At 48.1% G+C, this 17,915-nt stretch overlaps 1 protein-coding gene across 1 annotated transcript; it reads right to left on the bottom strand.

The window, feature by feature from the left end:
• Positions 1 to 1,278: 1,278 nt before the first annotated feature.
• LOC140899315 (P2Y purinoceptor 2-like) lies at positions 1,279 to 2,346 on the bottom strand. Its single transcript, XM_073314614.1, has one exon. The coding sequence runs from the start codon at positions 2,344 to 2,346 to the stop codon at positions 1,378 to 1,380; it is 969 nt and encodes a 322-aa protein (XP_073170715.1). The 3' UTR covers positions 1,279 to 1,377.
• Between the last annotated feature and the right edge of the window lie 15,569 nt (positions 2,347 to 17,915).

Below are 17,915 nucleotides of genomic sequence, written 5' to 3'. Positions count from 1 at the left end.
ATGATGAACAGAGAGTTTTGTAACTTGTAAAAATCACACTATAAATATAGCTAGCTTAAATGCATATTTCGGAAGCACACTTTCTGTGTAAGGTGAACAGCCTGCAAGATAAAAATTGGTCCCTGGAAGGAGGGTGTGTGTGTCTCCTTTTAGTATTGTACTGTTTTGTTTATGGAAAATAAATTTGGCTAAGTGGAGTTGATTGATCTCTTGAACATTTTTCATAATGAACCACAAGTATAGTCAAGTAATTGGCTATACAGAGTAATCAAATTTATATTGTGGTAGCATGTAGAGGCCAGCTGGGTGAGGCTCCATTGTGCAAGGTGCTCTAGAAACACTGTGACCACAATACTTCCTCTTTGGCTGTTGCTTTGTGTAATACAGCTAGCTTCTAGATTCTACAGCCAATGACATAAAGTGGGGATAGGCTGTCCATCTGGAGGAAGGTTCTCTTTCCTATATGTTTTGGTGCTGGGTTCACAAGCCCATCCTGCACCTTGCATTGCTCGTTACCTTCAGAGACATTTTTTCTCCTGGTGAGAAACTGCATTATGATTTGCATGGAAGACAAGGGTTCAACACGTTTTGCTCTTTTGCAGAAATGGGTTTTTCACTGGGTTGGCTGACAGTGAAAAACTGTCTTTTGGTTTACAGCCTTAAGTCCAGATCATCAACCCCACTGTAGCTGTGCTGGGCCGTTCCAACAGCATCAAGGAAAACAAAAGTTGGCAGAGCCAGCTACCTGAGGGTTTCCCCTTACAGCTGTCAGTTTAGTGGGAGTTGACTGGGAAAAGCATATGGCAAGAGCACCCTTGCACTCCAGTGATCCCCTGGCTGCAGGAAAGACCCCTTGGAGACCATTACAGCTGGTAGACCTTAGAGCAGTCCTGAGGTTGCTCTAAATTTTGCCAGGGGATGAACTGGCACCCAGCAGCCCTGGGAATCAGGGTATGTCTACAGTGCAATCATAGGGTAGGATTCCAGCTCATGTAGACATACCTGAGCTAGCTTTAATCTAGCTAGCTCGAGCACTGGAGCAACGAAGGAGCAGCAGGGTACACTTCAGCATGGACTACCCCAATGAGTAGTTAGGGTTCCAGGTGGTCTTGCACAGCATACACTGAAGCGGGCATTGCTACAGCGTCACTTCTCTGGGACCCAAGCTATCTAGATGAAATCTAGCTTGGATGTGTCTCCATGAGCTGCAATCGTTCCCCATCACTGCAGGGGAGACACACCTTTAGAGCCACATTTGCGGTCTCCAAACCGTGTCGAGCAGAGTTCCGGCACTGCTAAAGATCTGGCTCCTAGAATTTACAGCACCTCTGACTGGTCCCCCAGGAAGTGCTTGAATGGGCCCTGAGTCCTGCAAATTCACTTTAAGAACTGGAATTTTCTCAGGGATTTTGAGAAGGACTCATTAAACTTCTCACTAGCAAAGCTGTAGATCAAGGGATTGAGACAGCAGTTCACCATGGTGAAAAGCCAAGAGACATAATACGCCATTTCCACCTGGTGCAGGCGCTCACAGGACATATTGTAATACTTTACAATCACTGCCACAGTCCTGCTCACATGCAGCGGCACAAAGCAGATGACAAAGATAGCCAGGGACACCATTATCATCTGTAAGGACTTTGTTTTCATCACCCTGCCCCGGAGACTCGTACTGTTCATTTTAGCAATGGTAGCTCCCAGCAAGGCGTAGCAGGTCAAGGAGATGCCAAAGGGGAGGAGGAAGTTGACCGTCACCAGGAAGATATTGTAGTACAAGTACAGAGAGGAGAACTCCGACTGATGGATACTCAGGCATTTCACAGAGCCATTGAGTAATGAAGTCTTGAGGATGATGAAGAAGGGCAGCCCTTGGATGCTTAGGAGAAACCATACAAACAAGCTGAGTTTCTTCATGAAGGACTTCTTCCAAAGGGTCCTGGTGCTATAGTGAACGACAGCAAGGTACCTGTGAATGCTGATGAGTGTCAGGAAGTAGATGCTGCCATACAAGTGGGTGCTGAGGATGAAGACTTTTAGCTGGCAGAGGAACTGACCAAATTGCCAGCTGTTGCCCAGGCTGAAGTAGGCCACCATCAGTGGCACAATGGGAATAAGGAGGGCATCCGTTAAGACTAGGTTGAACTGGAGGATCATGCCAGAATTCCACTGCTTGATATGGAACCAGAATATCCACAGACTGGTGCTGTTCAGAACAAGGCAGGCCAAGAAGAGGATGCTCATCAGGATGGGGATGACATGGGGCAGCACCTGTGGCTTGCACTCTGTGCTGACGTTCGTGACAGGATGAAAGCTGGTGGCGCTAAAGACTTGGGAAGAAGTCTCCATACTTTGGCTGACCTGCAGCAAAAGGGGCAAGAAAGAGAAAGTATTGACACTTTTAGGGTCCATCTTCTCTCCTTTGATGAGATAACGATGAGCCGAATTTTAGAACAATGCCAGGAAGTATGCCAGAAGCAGGTCTGCAGCACAGTTAGGGGTCTTGCAAGTCCACTGCAATATGATGTCCCTGTGGCTAACAGCATCTGCCAAGCATATTAAACTAAGTATTTAGCCAACCAAAGAATGAGATACAGTAGATATGAAAGGGCTGAATTTGGCCTTCTCTAAGCAAATACAAACCCATGGAAAACAATAGCTTTGAGTCTGCTTATACCAGGGTTGAATTTTCCGAGTGTATTACGGGGAAAGCAAAAAGGTTACATATAGAGCACCAAGCAAATTATTATGTGTGGGTCTTAAGAAATGAAGTCCTGTCCGCTCCCCATGGACCTGTAAACACCTGTGATGTTTTTCTTAGTAATAGGGGCTTACTCTAGCGTCTTTGGCCAAAAGTCTCCCCTCTTCCCAATGGTTGATTGCTGCCCTTTGCTCAAGAGATGGCTGCATTTCAGTTTTGTGGCATACTTTCTGAAGCATTTTTGGATTCTTCGGTAATGTAAGATATTACTGACTACCCCAGGGGAAAAGTTGGAACAAATGAGCTGTGACATTGTATTTTTAACCCTTGGTTCCAAAAGCCATTGCATTAATTTAAGGCCACTTGTAAAATGCTGGAATCATCCACTTTAGAAAGACTTCACACCAGTTAAATGAAATATTTAACTGCATTTCCCTCTCAGTGCATTGTCTTATGGGTGTTGTAATTCAGGTGGATCTGACTCAGAAGAAAATATTTCACTTCAAGTTTCCTGATGGCAAATTGGCAATCAGGAAATGGAATTTCCCTCCGCAACAGAAAGTTTTGATTTTGCAGAAATTGTGTTTGCTGTCAGAAAATCATTGCAGCAGGAAATTCCCAACCTCTGGAGGCAGCATAAGCCTTCCAGGTCAGGTACTGGTGCTCTCTGAAGTAGAGCTTACCCTCAGCAATATCATTGCTGCACAGTCCTGAGTTCTTTTGTTGAGGGAGGGCAGAGGAGATGAGCATGATGATGGAATGCTCCACCCCTGCCCCCAAAGTCTTTCCTGGTATTAACCCTCCACCTCCAAAGCCCTGGAACACAGCTACCTTTTTTCCCGCCAACAAGGATTAGACGGGATTCTCCTTTGGGACCCCAAAATGCTGCTCTTTAAATTAGAATCTTTAGGGCTGGACACAGAGCTATGGCTAGGTAGGCACACGTCATGGGACTTGGTTAATTTTGTCGACCATCACCTGGGCCCACACAAGTGAAGCCCTCAGCCCCACTGACAGGTTGTTTACAGCTCTATTTTCAAACATGGGAGCCTAACATTGGGGATGTATGTCATGGGCAGTGCATGAGACTCACCACTAGGAAGGCCAGCCATGCAGCCTCACCCCCTACCCCCCTCTGCCAGAGCCTCAAGCACCTGCCTTCCCCCACAGCCGGAGGAGCCCCAGCTGAACCGCCTGGGGCTTCTGGTTGAAGCTGAGCTCCTGCCAGCTTGGGGGAGAGGGCAGAGTATGAACGGGGCCAGGGCTTGGCCTTCCCGGCTTATTATTCCTGCCGCCCATGATGTATGTCCATATTAAAGCACTTAACTAGCCATTTCTGGCTCTGAAATCTGCATTTAGGAGCAGGTATTTTGGTGAATAAATGTAGGCACCCTGCAACATCAGTCACTGCTCAGCTTTCGAAGCTTGAGTAATCCCCCGAAAATGCCACAGGGTTTTGGGCAAAATGCTATGGCATACAGTCCACTACTTCTCTTTTTTCATCAGTCATCTTAAATCCTATACAGACCCTGAAAGGAAGCTCATGTCAGACTGCCTATCAGGCAGTCAACGAGCAAGTGCATCTGGCTCTGCCGGCCCTGTGCCCATAACATGGTTACAAGACTTTCACAGGGCTCTTCTCTGGAGACCACATCCACAGTAATGAGTTATTCATGGTTAGCTAGCCGGCTGGGTGTGGCTGGAGCAGCATGTGGGAGGAAGTTAGTGTGAGAACGTTCATTGTCCCCCCCACAGTTACAGAGATATTCTTAGAACATACAGTTTCATTCTCTCATAGTTTATGATGTAGGTAGAAACCTGCAATTAAATTGCATCTTTCTGTTCACTTCAGGGCCACTGAGTGTCTTTATATCGTGGCTCTCAAAAGAACTGGCTAAGAAATTTGTGAGGGGGTTTAGAGGGGAGTGTTATCTGCTTCTTAGCACAGTGGACCGAGAATCAGGATACCTGGATTCAAGTCCTTGGTTTTCCACCAGTCCTGAGACACCTTGGGTGACTTTAACCACTCTGTGCCTTGGTTTCCCCTTCTGTCAAACAGGGGAATCTTAATTATTACCCAGTCCAGGGGCTTGTTGAAGCTTAATTATTGTTTGCAAAGCTCTGATGAGGCTCAGGTGAGAAGAGTTACGGCTAGACAATTGCCAATTGCTATCAAGGAAGATGATGCAAATTCTGCTTCTTGCTCCTTTAGGCTACAAAGCAATTCCTTTCGGATTAACATCATAACCCTTCGCTGCCTCCCAGCATGATCCTCCAAACCAAGCAGCCTACCTGGCTGTCCAAGACAACAACTGTTCGGGCCACCTACTGCAGGCAGCAGTGACACTTAAAGCTATGGGCACATTTGGAGTGGACTCGCTCGCTTTTCTCCAGAGCAGGAGCTTTGTTGGCTCAAAGAATGACACAGATTTCAGACGGGCAGCTACCCATTGTACAAAGATAAAAGGCCATGGGCTTCATTTTCCTCTTGTGGGGATAAATCAGGAACAACCGTGGTATAAAACCAGGATGAGATCAGGACTGGGCTCAGTAGCTCAAGAACGGGGCTCAGTTCAGAGCCCCCTCCTTGGACCTGATCCTGCCCTCAAGGGAAGTTTTGCCTGAGTAAAGAGTGCAGGATCAAACTCTGCATGAAGGAGGGACCAGTGTCAGAGCAAGGACTTACATCTTCTCCTCTTGCATATTGTTGTGAGGTACAAAGAAAAGTGCCAGGAATTGCTAGTAAATTGAGAGCAGCTTTAAACTAACAAAACAAACCAGAAAAAGCCAACTTGAAATCGAATTATGCAAGCCATAAGCTTTGTAATTACTTAAGGGCCAGATTCTAGTCTCAGTCACAGCATTGTAAATAGAATTACTCTGGATTTATACCAGAGGAGTCGAGAATAGAATCTGACCCTGGATCTCCGAACAAAGCAATCATTTTGGTTTACTAATTGGTGTTAAAATTCCCCTGGCTTTGGCCCTCATGCAGCCTTATTGACTTCAGGGGGGTTGCCCGGGTCGAATTGAATGGTGAATTTCGCTATTGTCCCCTATGCACATTCACTGTTAAAAAACAGACTATGAATAAGCTATTCCAAACAAGCTGTCAGGGGGAAACTTACCACCCTTCTCAGGGAGAGGAGCTGTGGTTCACCAGCTGAGCTGCAGCCTTCCCAGCCAGAAGCCACATGGATACAAATTCATTCAGACTTGCAGATGGAGGCAGAGCTGATGGGACAGACGAGGTTAGGTGGCTCTCAGGGGGAAGAGACAGTTCAGCAATGACACTACAGCTGCCTAGGGCGTCTCAGTCAGCAGAAGAAGTGGCTGCTGCAGCGTTCCAGGAAACAGTTTGACTACTTGCTTTGCAAAAGCACCTTTGGGCTTGCGAGCTCCCGGCCATCTCCCTCTGTGGTGTCGACAAGGCTTGCAGAGACAACAGAGCCTTGAGGCAGCCAACTCCTTCCTCCAAGCAATTCAAGCACATGCCAGTGGAAGCACAGCACAGGGGAATTGTACCACTCAGAAAGGGATCAGTCTGCCAGGGGATGAGTGGGATCCGAGCTCCGAAACAGCGCTTGGAAATGATTCCCCCCCCCCCCCAATAATATACACAGATCCAGGAGGAGGCAAGGAGCCAATCTGAAAGGTTATAGGGAGTACAGACCCACCCAGGGCTTGGCAGGCAGAGGGTTAACACTGTCTTGCAGAGTGGTGGAAAGCCCACAAGTGGTGTGCTGATTGCAGGGATTGTCAGGTGAGGGTGGCCTGGGCAGCTGTGATGAGTTAGACAATCTCAGCTGGGGCCATGATGCCCTGCTGCAATACACCCATTTATTACTAGTAATTAAAGTAGCTGGGCAGTGGAGTACTGATTCAAAGACCATCTCTGAAAAGCCCTCACACCAGTCCAATAAGGATGAATAGAGAGATCAGCCCAGGTTGGATCAGCCAGGAATTTACCTACCCAATGAGGACACTGCTTCTGCTGATATCCCTGTGGCTGACCCAGGAGTAATGCTCCAGACCAGTATAATCCTAGGGACAAGTCTGTGTACTGAGGCCAATACTTTTTTTATACAATTCATGATTAATCTGTGGAACTCACTGCTATAAGATATCAAACTTTCAAAGAAAACTCACCTGTGTACTGAGGCCAATCCTATCAAACTTTCATGATTAATCTGTGGAACTCACTGCTACGAGATATCATTGAGGGCAAGAAACATCCACAGTTAGGATTAAAAATGCATAAGGGGCAACCTTCATGCTTCAGGGCATAAGACAATCACTGACTGTCTGGGGTTAGGTACACACTTCCCTTATGGGCAGGATATTCCAAAATTGTCCACTCCTTGGTTTCTTGTGCATTCCCCTGAACCATTGTTCAGTACTGGCCAGTGTTGGAGACAGGACACTGGACTAGATGGATGCTGGTCTGATCTGACGTGGCAACCCCAGTGTTCCTCTAAGAAGTTTCAGCCCAAAGGGGAAGTTTCTGTGAAAAGTGAGAGTGGGTTAGAGCTCAGCAATCATATCAACCTTAACCCTAAAGTGTGCAACCACATTGCTGTTCTTAGCTTTGGGGAGACCTCAAACAGTTGCTTCTTTTATAAAGAGCTTTGAGCTCTGCTGAGGAAAAGTGCTCTCGTAAGACCTAGGCATTATTATTATTATGTTGATTTATTATGTCCCGACAGGAGCATTTGGGGCAGGTGTTTAATATCACAAATCCACTGCTGCAACCAGCCACACTACTCCAGGCACTGTCCTGGAGTTGTCTGGTACTTCAGGAGATGGCCAGTGGTTCTCAAAGGCCATGGCGTTCTTTGCAGGTGGGGTTGAACTTACAATTACATATTTCATTGATTTTCTAAACTGGAAATAACGGGAGCCATAATGCAATTGCTGAGGCTGGTCTTGTGCCAGAGACTTGTCTGTTTGCCTGGGTTCCAGTTCTCAGATGCTCGTTTGAAGTGCTGTGCAAAGGCACTTCTTGAAAAGAGAAGCAGAAGTGGCCCCTAGAATAGGGATATGGCTTTTATCATGCTAATGTGGGGTAGTTTTCTTTTAAGTGCCATAATTTCTTTTTATTGTTTTTCTATAACATATAAATATGTAAAGAAACAAAACATAAATAGCTGCACAAGATGGAAATACCATATAAATAGCAACATTCAGTGTTCACTATTTGTAAAACCTGGGGACAAAAATGAAGACCAACAAACAACCTCCCCACCCCCACCCCCTCCGAACCCATAGAGGTCACACAGGCCATCAATTGTTAAAGTGACTGAATAGATAAATAAGTGAGAACATAACCTCTGAGTGAGGCTACGATTATGCCATGGAATCTGTGACTTCCAGAGACCTCCGTGATATTTTCTGCCCCGGGGCTGGAGCTGTCAGCAGGCAGCCCCACTTCTCAGCCGCAGCTGGCAGCGGGCCCCCAGCAGCTCCTAGCTGCCAGGCAGCAGGGGGACCCCAGAGCTCCCAGGCCCCTTGGGCAGTGGGGGGACCCTGCAGATCTCAGCTGCTGGGAGTGGCAGGGGGACCCCAGAGCTCCCACTCACTGCAGGCCGCAGGGCTCCCCACAGCTGCTCAGCCATGGCGGGTGGCATGGGGTCCCCCTAGCAGCAGCCCAGCTGCAGTGGCCCATGGGGGGACCCCAGAGCTCCCAGTCACTGTGGTGGGGAGCGAGGGGAACCCAGAATCCCCAGTTGCTGTGGGTGCTGGACCCTCCTCCCTCCCTATTTTATCAGGGATATTTTTAGTAAAAATCATAGACAGGTCACAGGCTTCCATGAATTTTTTTTTATTGCCCGTTACCTGTCCATGACTTATACTGAAAATATCTTTGACAAAATCTGAGCCTCACCTCTGAGTACCAGGGACTCATATATACTAAACTGCAAAAGTGAACAACAGGTTCAGGTGTCACCAGATGTTCTCACATTTTTCCCAAGTGTTTCTATTAGACAGACTCATTTTTTCCATCGATGCAATAGAGAGCTCACTGAGCCTGTCTGTACAGGAGGGAGGAATTGCAGATTTCCTTTTTCTCAAAATAACTCATTTGGCCCCTAAAATTAGTTGCTGCAATTACCTGGTCATACCAACATCCAGCACCCCTAAAATACACACGCCTGGAGAAGGAGAGCAATACTTAAAGGTTTTGAGAGAGCCCTGAATATGGTGTTCCAGAAGACATGCATTTTTTGACAGTTATAGAGGATGCCAGCAAGTTAAAGAAGTATGGGCTGGATGAATGGACTATAAGGTGGATAGAAAGCTGGCTAGATCATCAGGCTCAACGGGTAGTGATCAATGGCTCCATGTCTAGTTGGCAGCCAGTATCAAGCGGAGTACTCCAAGGGTTGGTCCTGGGGCCGGTTTTGTCCAATATCTTCATTAATGATCTGGAGGATGGCGTGGACTGCACCCTCAGCAAGTTTGCAGATGACACTAAACTGGGAGGAGAGGTAGATACACTGGAGGGTAGGGATAGGATACAGAGGGTCCTAGACAAATTAGAGGATTGGGCCAAAAGAAATCTGATGAGGTTCAACAAAGAGAAGTGCAGAGTCCTGCACTTAGGACAGAAGAATCCCATGCACCGCTACAGACTAGGGACCAAGTGGCTAGGCAGCAGTTCTGCAGAAAAGGACCTAGGGGTTACAGTGGACGAGAAGCTGGATATGAGTCAACAGTGTGCCCTTGTTGCCGAGAAGGCTAACGGCATTTTGGGCTGTGTAAGTAGGAGCATTGCCAGCAGATTGAGGGATGTGATCGTTCCCCTCTATTCGGCATTGGTGAGGCCTGTGTCCAGTTTTGGGCCCTACACTACAAGAAGGATGTGGAAAAATTGGAAAGAGTCCAGTGGAGGGCAACAAAAATAATTAGGGGACTGGAACACATGATTTATAAGGAGAGGCTGCGGGAACTGGGGTTATGTAGTCTGCAGAAGAGAAGAATGAGGGGGGATTTGATAGCTGCTTTCAACTAGTGGGGGAGATTTAGGTTGGATATTAGGAAAAACTTTTTCACTAGGAGGGTGGTGAAGCACTGGAATGCGTTACCTAGGGAGCTGGTGGAATCTCCTTCCTTAGAAGTTTTTAAGGTCAGGCTTGACAAAGCCCTGGCTGGGATGATTTAATTGGGGATTGGTCCTGCTTTGAGCAGGGGGTTGGACTAGATGACCTCCTGAGGTCCCTTCCAACCCTGATATTCTATGATTCTACCTGAAAGGGGGTTCCAAAGAGGATGGATCTAGACTGTTCTCAGTGGTAGGAGATGACAGAACAAGGAGTAATTGTCTCAAGTTGCAGTCGGGGCGGTTTAGGTTGGATATTAAGAAAAACTTTTTCACTAGGAGGGTGGTTAAGCACTGGAATGGGTTACCTAGGGAGTGGTGGAATCTCCTTCCTTAGAGCTTTTTAAGGTCAGGCTTGACAAAGCCCTGGCTGGGATGATTTAGTTGGGGATTGGTCCTGCTTTGAACAGGGGGTGGGACTAGATGACCTCCTGAGGTCTCTTTCAACCCTGATATTCTATGATGTGTGGTAGGTTGGCATGGGGCTGTTTGCATCTCCAGCATTCACTGTGTGTTGTCAGTCTAGCCTTAAACAAACATTCTGGAGTCCAGGAATGAATCATAGAATCATAGAATATCAGGGTTGGAAGGGACCCCAGAAGGTCATCTAGTCCAACCCCCTGCTCAAAGCAGGACCAATTCCCAGTTAAATCATCCCAGCCAGGGCTTTGTCAAGCCTGACCTTAAAAACCTCTAAGGAAGGAGATTCTACCACCTCCCTAGGTAACGCATTCCAGTGTTTCACCACCCTCTTAGTGAAAAATGCCTGTTTAATATCTTGTTCTGGAAGAATCGCAAGGATAAAGAACTTGAGGTAGTTTTCATATTAAGCCAGCTGTCCTCCCAGCTTTCTGTTGCGATTGCAAGGCTAAGTTCACTTCCCCATTTTATTTTGAGACTGAGTTTGAGAGTGTAATGCAATAAGCCACCTATAAACAATTCCTACAAAGTGACTTTTGCTTAACACATTCTTCTCGTTGTGAGAGAGTTGAAACAGACCAAGTGTCCCGTATCTTTGTATGAATCCTCGAAGAAGGAACTGTGAGCCAGCAGTAGCTGATATTTGTTGCACATGTAATTGGAGGAGGCCAGTCTATCATCTTGTATTATATCTTTAATTTTTGTTAATCCTTTTTCTGTTCAAATTATCTTGAGTGCGGAGTTGGCCTTGATCCTGAGGCATGGGTTTGCCCATAGTGGTATGAGAAGAGAACTAGTAAGATTGGATGCTGTAATCATCTTGACATATTGGAGCATGTCCCCTGTGGATGCAAAGATACTAGTGGTTTCTTTGAATATAAAGAGTACAAGTTAAACTAACCTGACTGTAGCATCTTTGAATTCTGCTGCTGTGTCTCACAGCAACAGATTAAAACAAGCTCTCCAGGTTTGAATTTTGGTATTGCCTTAGAACAGGGGTGGGCAAACTTTTTGGCCCGAGGGCCACATCGGGAATAGAAATTGTGTGGAGGCCCATGAATGCACACAAAATTGGGGTGGGGCTAGGTATGAGGAGTTTGGGGTGTAGGAGGGTGCTCTGGGCTGGGACCGAGGGGTTCGGAGGGCGGGAGAGGGATCAGGGCTCAGGCAGAGGTGCGAGAAGGGGTGCAGGCTCCGGCTGGGGGTGCAGGCTCTGGGGTGGGGCTGGAGATGAGGAGTTTGGGGTGTAGGAGGGTGCTCTGTGCTGGGACTGAGGAGTTCGGAGGGTGGGAGGGAGATCAGGGCTCAGGAAAAGGTGTGGGAAGGGGTGCAGGCTCTGGGGTGGGGCTGGGGATGAGAGGTTTGGGGTACAGGAGGGTGCTCTGGGCTGGGATCAAGGGGTTTGGAGAGTGGGATGGGGATCAGGGTTGGGGCAGGGGGTTGGGGTGTGGGAAGAGGCTCAGGGGTGCAGGCTCTGAGTGGCACTTACCTCAAGCGGCTCCCGGAAGCAGTGGCATGTCCCTTCTCTGACTCCTATGCGGAAGTGTGGCCAGGTGGCTCTGCACGCTGCCCCATCCACAGGCACTGCCCCTTCAGCTCTCATTGGAGCATGTAGGAGCCAGAGCAGGGCTATGCCGTGGCTTCCGGGAGCCACATGGTGCAGCCCCAGACCCAGTACCCCGGCCAGAATGTTGGAGTGGGGCCGAGCCACGTGGTCTGGCCCCGACCCGACACCCCATCCGGAGCACCAGAACGGGGCCAACCCATCGGTGGGGCCCCCAACCTGGTGCTCTGGCCAGAGCTGGGCCGAGCCCTGTGGTGTGGCTTGTGGGCCAGATCCAGCCCACGGGCCGTAGTTTTCCCACCCCTGCCTTAGAAGGACATCAGATGGCCACACTGCAGGATGGCTTTTGCACTAGGCACTCATAGTGTATTGAGCTTGGGGCTTTTAGCAAAGGACCTTTGCTTCTTTTAAGACATGCTTTAGACACTAAGAAAGTGTATTCTTTGTGCATTTCAGTCTTATTGTTTTAATAGGACCATGTATTTATTTAAGGCCTATTCAGATACCTTCAGCCACATTGAATAGCGCCTCACTGAACAAGTCATCTCACTGGGTCTCCTAAATGGCTCATTGCTGCCCCTCAGCACAGGGATGGATTCTGCCCACTGAACTCAAGGGCAGCCGAGAGGTGTGCAAGGAATGAGCAAAGAGGAAGCCAGTCTGAATGTTTTACATGTAAATCAGTTTATTTGAAGATCTACAGAAAAAGTAAACACAGAATATAAACCGACCGTATGGTCAACATAACCAGGTATTCACACCCATTAATGTTTCCCTAACAAAGCAGTTATCAGGACAGTCCGACTGCATCACCCTTAGTAGCTTCCAGGACTGCTGGCTTCAGCTGAGGGCAGGTTCTTGGCTTTTATAACCAGGACCAATCCCATCATGCATTGCACAAACAATTAAGTAAAACCACCTTTTATATATAATTGCTCTGAATCAAATTCATGTTAAGACTAGAAAGACAAGGGAAGGGCCAGCAGACCACGCACAGCAAGGAAAAACAATCCAATTGTATGGTTCTCCCACAGAACTAGAGCTGACTGGATAATTGAAAAAAAGGGGTTCACTAATATTTCCCCTACTAAAGCACACTGTGTTTGGTCTGCTGCTCTTCAGGGGTTCTGTTATTTATTATTCATGACTCACTGGGAATTTCTGAAAATGTCCTCAAATTCTAAGAGTGCCACAGCCTTTGGCAAGCATGGTTATTCATTGAAATTCAGTACCAGAAAGTGAGTTATTTGCTACTTATTGGTTGGATCCTCTAAGTTAAAAAATTCAAATCACGCAATCAGGGAGCAGACACAACCCCGTGAGGCTTAAGGGGCCAATCACACACCACGATAGCCAAAGCGAACAATTTAAAAACAACCAACACCACATATGTTCAAATGTATTCGGTGAAGCCTTCCATGTAATGAATCCAAGAGCAGGAATCAGATGGATGAAGAGGTGCAAACAGAAAAAGAGCTACGTTCATGCTGAATATTCTGTTCAACAAATAAGGCAGCCAGCTCTACCTACAAAGGCCACCATTCATTTTTAGAGGATGTGCGAAGCTTATTACGAGAGTCCTTCCAATAGTAACAGATCCTCTTCCATTTTTAATTTGACTCTGCTCCATGAGACTGCAGCATGTGAAAACTGAGACTTGTCCCTACACCATAATGTCAAATAAAGACTCCACTAAAAGAGAAACATTATCTTTCAGCACCATCTCTCTGTTCATTCAAAAGCTGCTGTTACATTAGGCACTGTTGCTCAGATCCATCTGAACTACGCTGGTTATGAGATCATTTTAATAGATTTTAGCTGGTGGACTCATTCCTAATTTGGTGCTATACCATGCAGTGAGATTGATCTGTGTGCCTCAGATACATTTCATAGTGGTGAGTATAAGAAAGAGACAGTTATATTTTCCCTATAGGTGAGAGTCATCCCTGTGCAGAGGGTCAACAGTTCACCAAGTGATTAATTCTGAGTCCTGCCATTTTTAGATGCCCAAATTGAGACACTGTGAAGGAAACTAATTTTTAGAGGGTCGGTGCTCAGCACTTCCTGGGAATCAGGCCCCTATAAAGTGTCCCAGCTAGGCACCCAAAAATCAGCAATGACTTTTGAAAATTTTGCCTGTCCATCATTTAAGTCCTCAAATTAGAATTTCAGTGGGACTGAAATAGTGTGCTGGCCCTCTACAGAGGGGTGAATTTCACTCTATACCAGTTAAATGCAACCCACTTGCCCTGGGTAAGAAAAAGAAGAGTCACCCCCAAAAGCTACAATAATGGATGTTTCCGAAATATGTGGACAAGCTCATTCTTCTCTTTGCAGCATGACAAAAATAAACGGCACCCCACCCCTGGCTGATCTCACCCAATGGCTGTGATGAGTCTCTTCTGGGTGTGTCCTCACTGAGGAACAGCACTTCGATCCCTGGATGAAGCTTATTCTTGCCTCTTCAGCTGTGTCCGACTCAACAATCTTGGAGCAATAGAAGCTTGGTCAGTCTCAGGAAGAGACGTGTCAGGCAGAGATGCAGACTGTGGTGCCTCGAGGAGGCTTTCACACTGGCTACTGCAAGATGACAGGTAGGTGGCCTTCACAGTGCAGACTTCACAAGGGATTGTGTGCCTCAGGATCAAAAAGCATCCCATGCCAAGCTTCAGAAAGGACCCACGAGGCATCCTCATGCCTTCCTGATGATTCGCCCCGGTTTCCTCCAATCCCGGTACCGCTCTCTCCGCGCCGAGTGCAGCAAACGCCTGGAGGAGCCAGAGTGGTTTGATCTTGTGAAGCTACAAAAAACATAAAATGAGCCATTGTTACTGAGATGCTTCAGTGCTAGGAGTCAGTCCCTTGCAGTTAGTGGGGACTCCTCTGTGAGCTGATAACCTTAGGCCCAGGAATGGGCACTCTAGCCTCAAGGACGGGTGCATCCAAGTCTCCTAGGTAAGGGCCAATGCTTGATCGGTTTGGAAGAGGACCTGCACTTTCCCTGCTGTTAGATGTTTGGCTGCATGTGAGTGTGATCTCCCTGTGTGCGGCTGTAACGCCGACAGACCCCGGCTGTCAGCAGGCGGGATCGAACCTGGGACCTCTGGAGCTTAGTGCATGAGCCTCTACTGCATGAGCTAAAAGCCAACTGGCTCTTAACTAAGGCTGTAGAGCAGACTCATTGAACTCTCTCTCTAAGTGGTCTTGGTGCCACTAGATGGGACAGAATACCACACTGAGGAGGTGTGTGGGTTACACTGCCCCAGCCTTGCACAGCCAGCCAGCACAGCAGACCTTGAGTGAACCGCCCCATGACCACAGGATCCGTTAAGGTCAAAGGCACCAGGCCTGATTTATTGTGGACAAAGCATGGTAATAGCCCCTGGCAGACTTTACGAGGATTCTAAGACACGTATGCCTGTGACAATGGACGCAGCTCAGTGAATGGCAGGACTTTTTATTCCCCCCTCGGCTGGACCAAGACACTCTCTCAGAGATATCTCTTTATACCCTGATACAAACAAGTTACGTACTGCCCCTCTGATATAGTTAGCTACTGGCCCCTGACGTGGCTAGTTATCACCCATCACCTTGTACATGTTGGGTCGATTAAAACCTCTTATTTATTACACTGTTATTCTGACCTTATCTTTTAGGAGGGGTCAGTGTGTTCCTGTTATCCGTGGGGAATGTTTTTGTACCATCCTTGTTACTGGGATGTTCTGGTACCACTCTTCTGGAATGTGTTTGCATGAGTAATCTGTGCTGAGCACTTCTTAGGAATGTGCCTTTCTGCAATATCAGCCCTGTTCTTGCCAGGTTCTGTGAACTTGCAAGCAGGCAGAGCCTGAGTTTTGCTAACTTTGCTTTATATCAGCAAAGCTGGCCCACCACTTTAGCTCAGGTCTCTAATACAAGGGCTTATGTTTCAGGCTCTCTTCCTGCTACACAAGGGTTTGAGATCACAGGCATGGAAGTCTGGCCCATTTCTTCTTCGAGCTTCTGAAACTGGGATGATTCTGGGAACTCCATCAATGCTGCAACAGCTGCTAGTTATTGTAACAAGCCAGCTACTAAATCAGGAGTGTCCCAATGTTGCAATACAACGGCCACAGGGGCAAGGGATTTTCAAAAGTGCCCACGGATGTTAGGAGCACAAATCCCACTGAGAGCCAAAGAGATTTGTGCTGCTTATTGCCTTCGGTGCTTTTGAAAACCCCACCCTACCGGTAGATATTCTTCTAAAAAACCCAAAATAAATGCACACAAACCTAATGTTTGCTTGTACTTTTGCCTTCCATGATACATTGCTAGAAACTGCTTGTTAGTTGCCTTTACCAGCCTTAAAAACTTGGACTTGATGGGCTTTGCTCTACCCTGAACTGGGCAATTAGCAAGTGTATTTGTGAACGTTATGTCGGCTTCTAAATAGAACGTCACTGTTTGCGCCCCCTTTTGTAGCTTGCTTTTCTGTAAACCCTCACATGAGTGAAGCTGGGCTCATAGGAATGTTTGGGGGAAGCGAGTTGCATAGTAGAGATGAGCTCAGGGGTGGCCAGTCTGGGGCTCCGGAGCCACGTGCGGCTCTTCAGAAGTTAACACGCGGCTCCTTGTCTAGGCACCGACTCCGGGGCGGGAGCTACAGGCGCCAACTTCCCAATGTGCCTGGGGGGTGCTCACTGCTCAACCCCTGGCTCTGCCCCAGGCCCTGCCCCCACCCCACCCCACCCCACCCCCTCCTCTCAGCCTGCCCTGCCCTCGCTCCTCCCGCTCCCCCACAGAGCCTTCTGCAGGCCACCAAACAGCTGAGCGGGAGGTGCGGGGAGGCGCTGATCGGCAGGGCTGCCGGTGGGTGGGAGGAACTGGGAGCAGGGTGATGAGCTGACATATTATTGTGGCTCTTTGGCAAGGTACATTGGTAAATTCTGGCTCCCTCTGAGGCTCCGGTTGGCCACCCTGGCTTAGCTGAATCACACTGTGAAATTCAGACTGGTGACGTTCACCCCCATGACGAGGACCAGCAGGAGGATTAGTCACCCTTTGGGTGCAGCTTTAGTCTACGGGTATATTTACTCTGGAAAGAAAGGAGGGGTATGATCTGAACTTGAATTAACACAGCAGCAAAGACAACACCACAGCTTTTAACTTGGGTTAGCAGCTCCCGTTCAACCCAATCGGGCAGCGGCTCCATTGTCTTCGCTTAGGGTGACCCTATTTCCCAAAGGGAAAACAGGACACCACGTGGGGCTAGCCCAAGCCCTCCCCTTCTCCCTGTGTGGGGCTGGCCTGAGTGGGAGTAGCATCACTGCTCGCCCGAGCCCTACGTGGGGCTGGCCTTGCCACTCCTCCCCCCTGCACGTTCCTCCACACCCCACTTTAACAAAAGTGGGCATTTGTCCTGGTTGCTCTGCCAACCGATCGAGCTAACCCAAGTTAAAGACACACCTATTAGGGTAGACATACTCTGACACCTAGCTCTTAGTGCTGGCCTCTCTGGAAGAGGGTAAATTTTGCCTTCAGGATTTGTCTTGACTAGGCTCAAAGGTGTGTTGTGGAGTGTGGTAGCTAGGATGTACTAATATCTTCTAAAGCTCTAGACAAGGCAAAACGTACTATAGCACACACTCCTCCCCTAGGCTTTCAACTCTACCACCCAGCACATGCTAAGCTACAGATTGCCTTGACTGCACTAGAGTTTTAGAAGGCATTAGTACGTGGTGCGATAGACCCAGATCAGTTGGGTACAGCAGAGGAGTCTTATTGGGATCCAGGAAGTGGGCGGGTCCACTGCTAAAGGATCCCCCCCAGCCTAGGAGGGGGGTCCACAGGACCTGGAAAACCAAATAATTACAGGGGACAACTAATGAACAACAGGGACAGGAGTGCGGTCGAAGGGTCAAAAGAAGGGAACCGGATGGGGACACAGAGCAGAGAACCCCGGACAGTGCCCACTGCTCCTCGAAGGCGTCGACGGAGTCAGTGGACGCTGCCCAGAGGAACTCCGCCCGGAGGCGTGAACGGACGGAGGATTGGAAATAGGCCCCACAGTCACAGGAGACTCCATCGGCCAACCTCCTCACCCTGGTGTTATAGATGGCCACTTTAGCCAGGGCCAGGAGGAGGCTGACCAGGAG

Source organism: Lepidochelys kempii, chromosome 16, assembly GCF_965140265.1.
Source record: "Lepidochelys kempii isolate rLepKem1 chromosome 16, rLepKem1.hap2, whole genome shotgun sequence".
Taxonomy (NCBI): domain Eukaryota; kingdom Metazoa; phylum Chordata; order Testudines; family Cheloniidae; genus Lepidochelys; species Lepidochelys kempii.
Note: the sequence above shows the minus strand (reverse complement) of the source record. Positions and strands in the feature narration are given on the sequence as shown.

What these genes read in the sequence shown, in the direction of transcription:
- LOC140899315 (XM_073314614.1), bottom strand. Translation starts at nt 2,346, where the DNA reads ATGGAGACTTCTTCCCAAGTCTTTAGCGCCACCAGCTTTCATCCTGTC.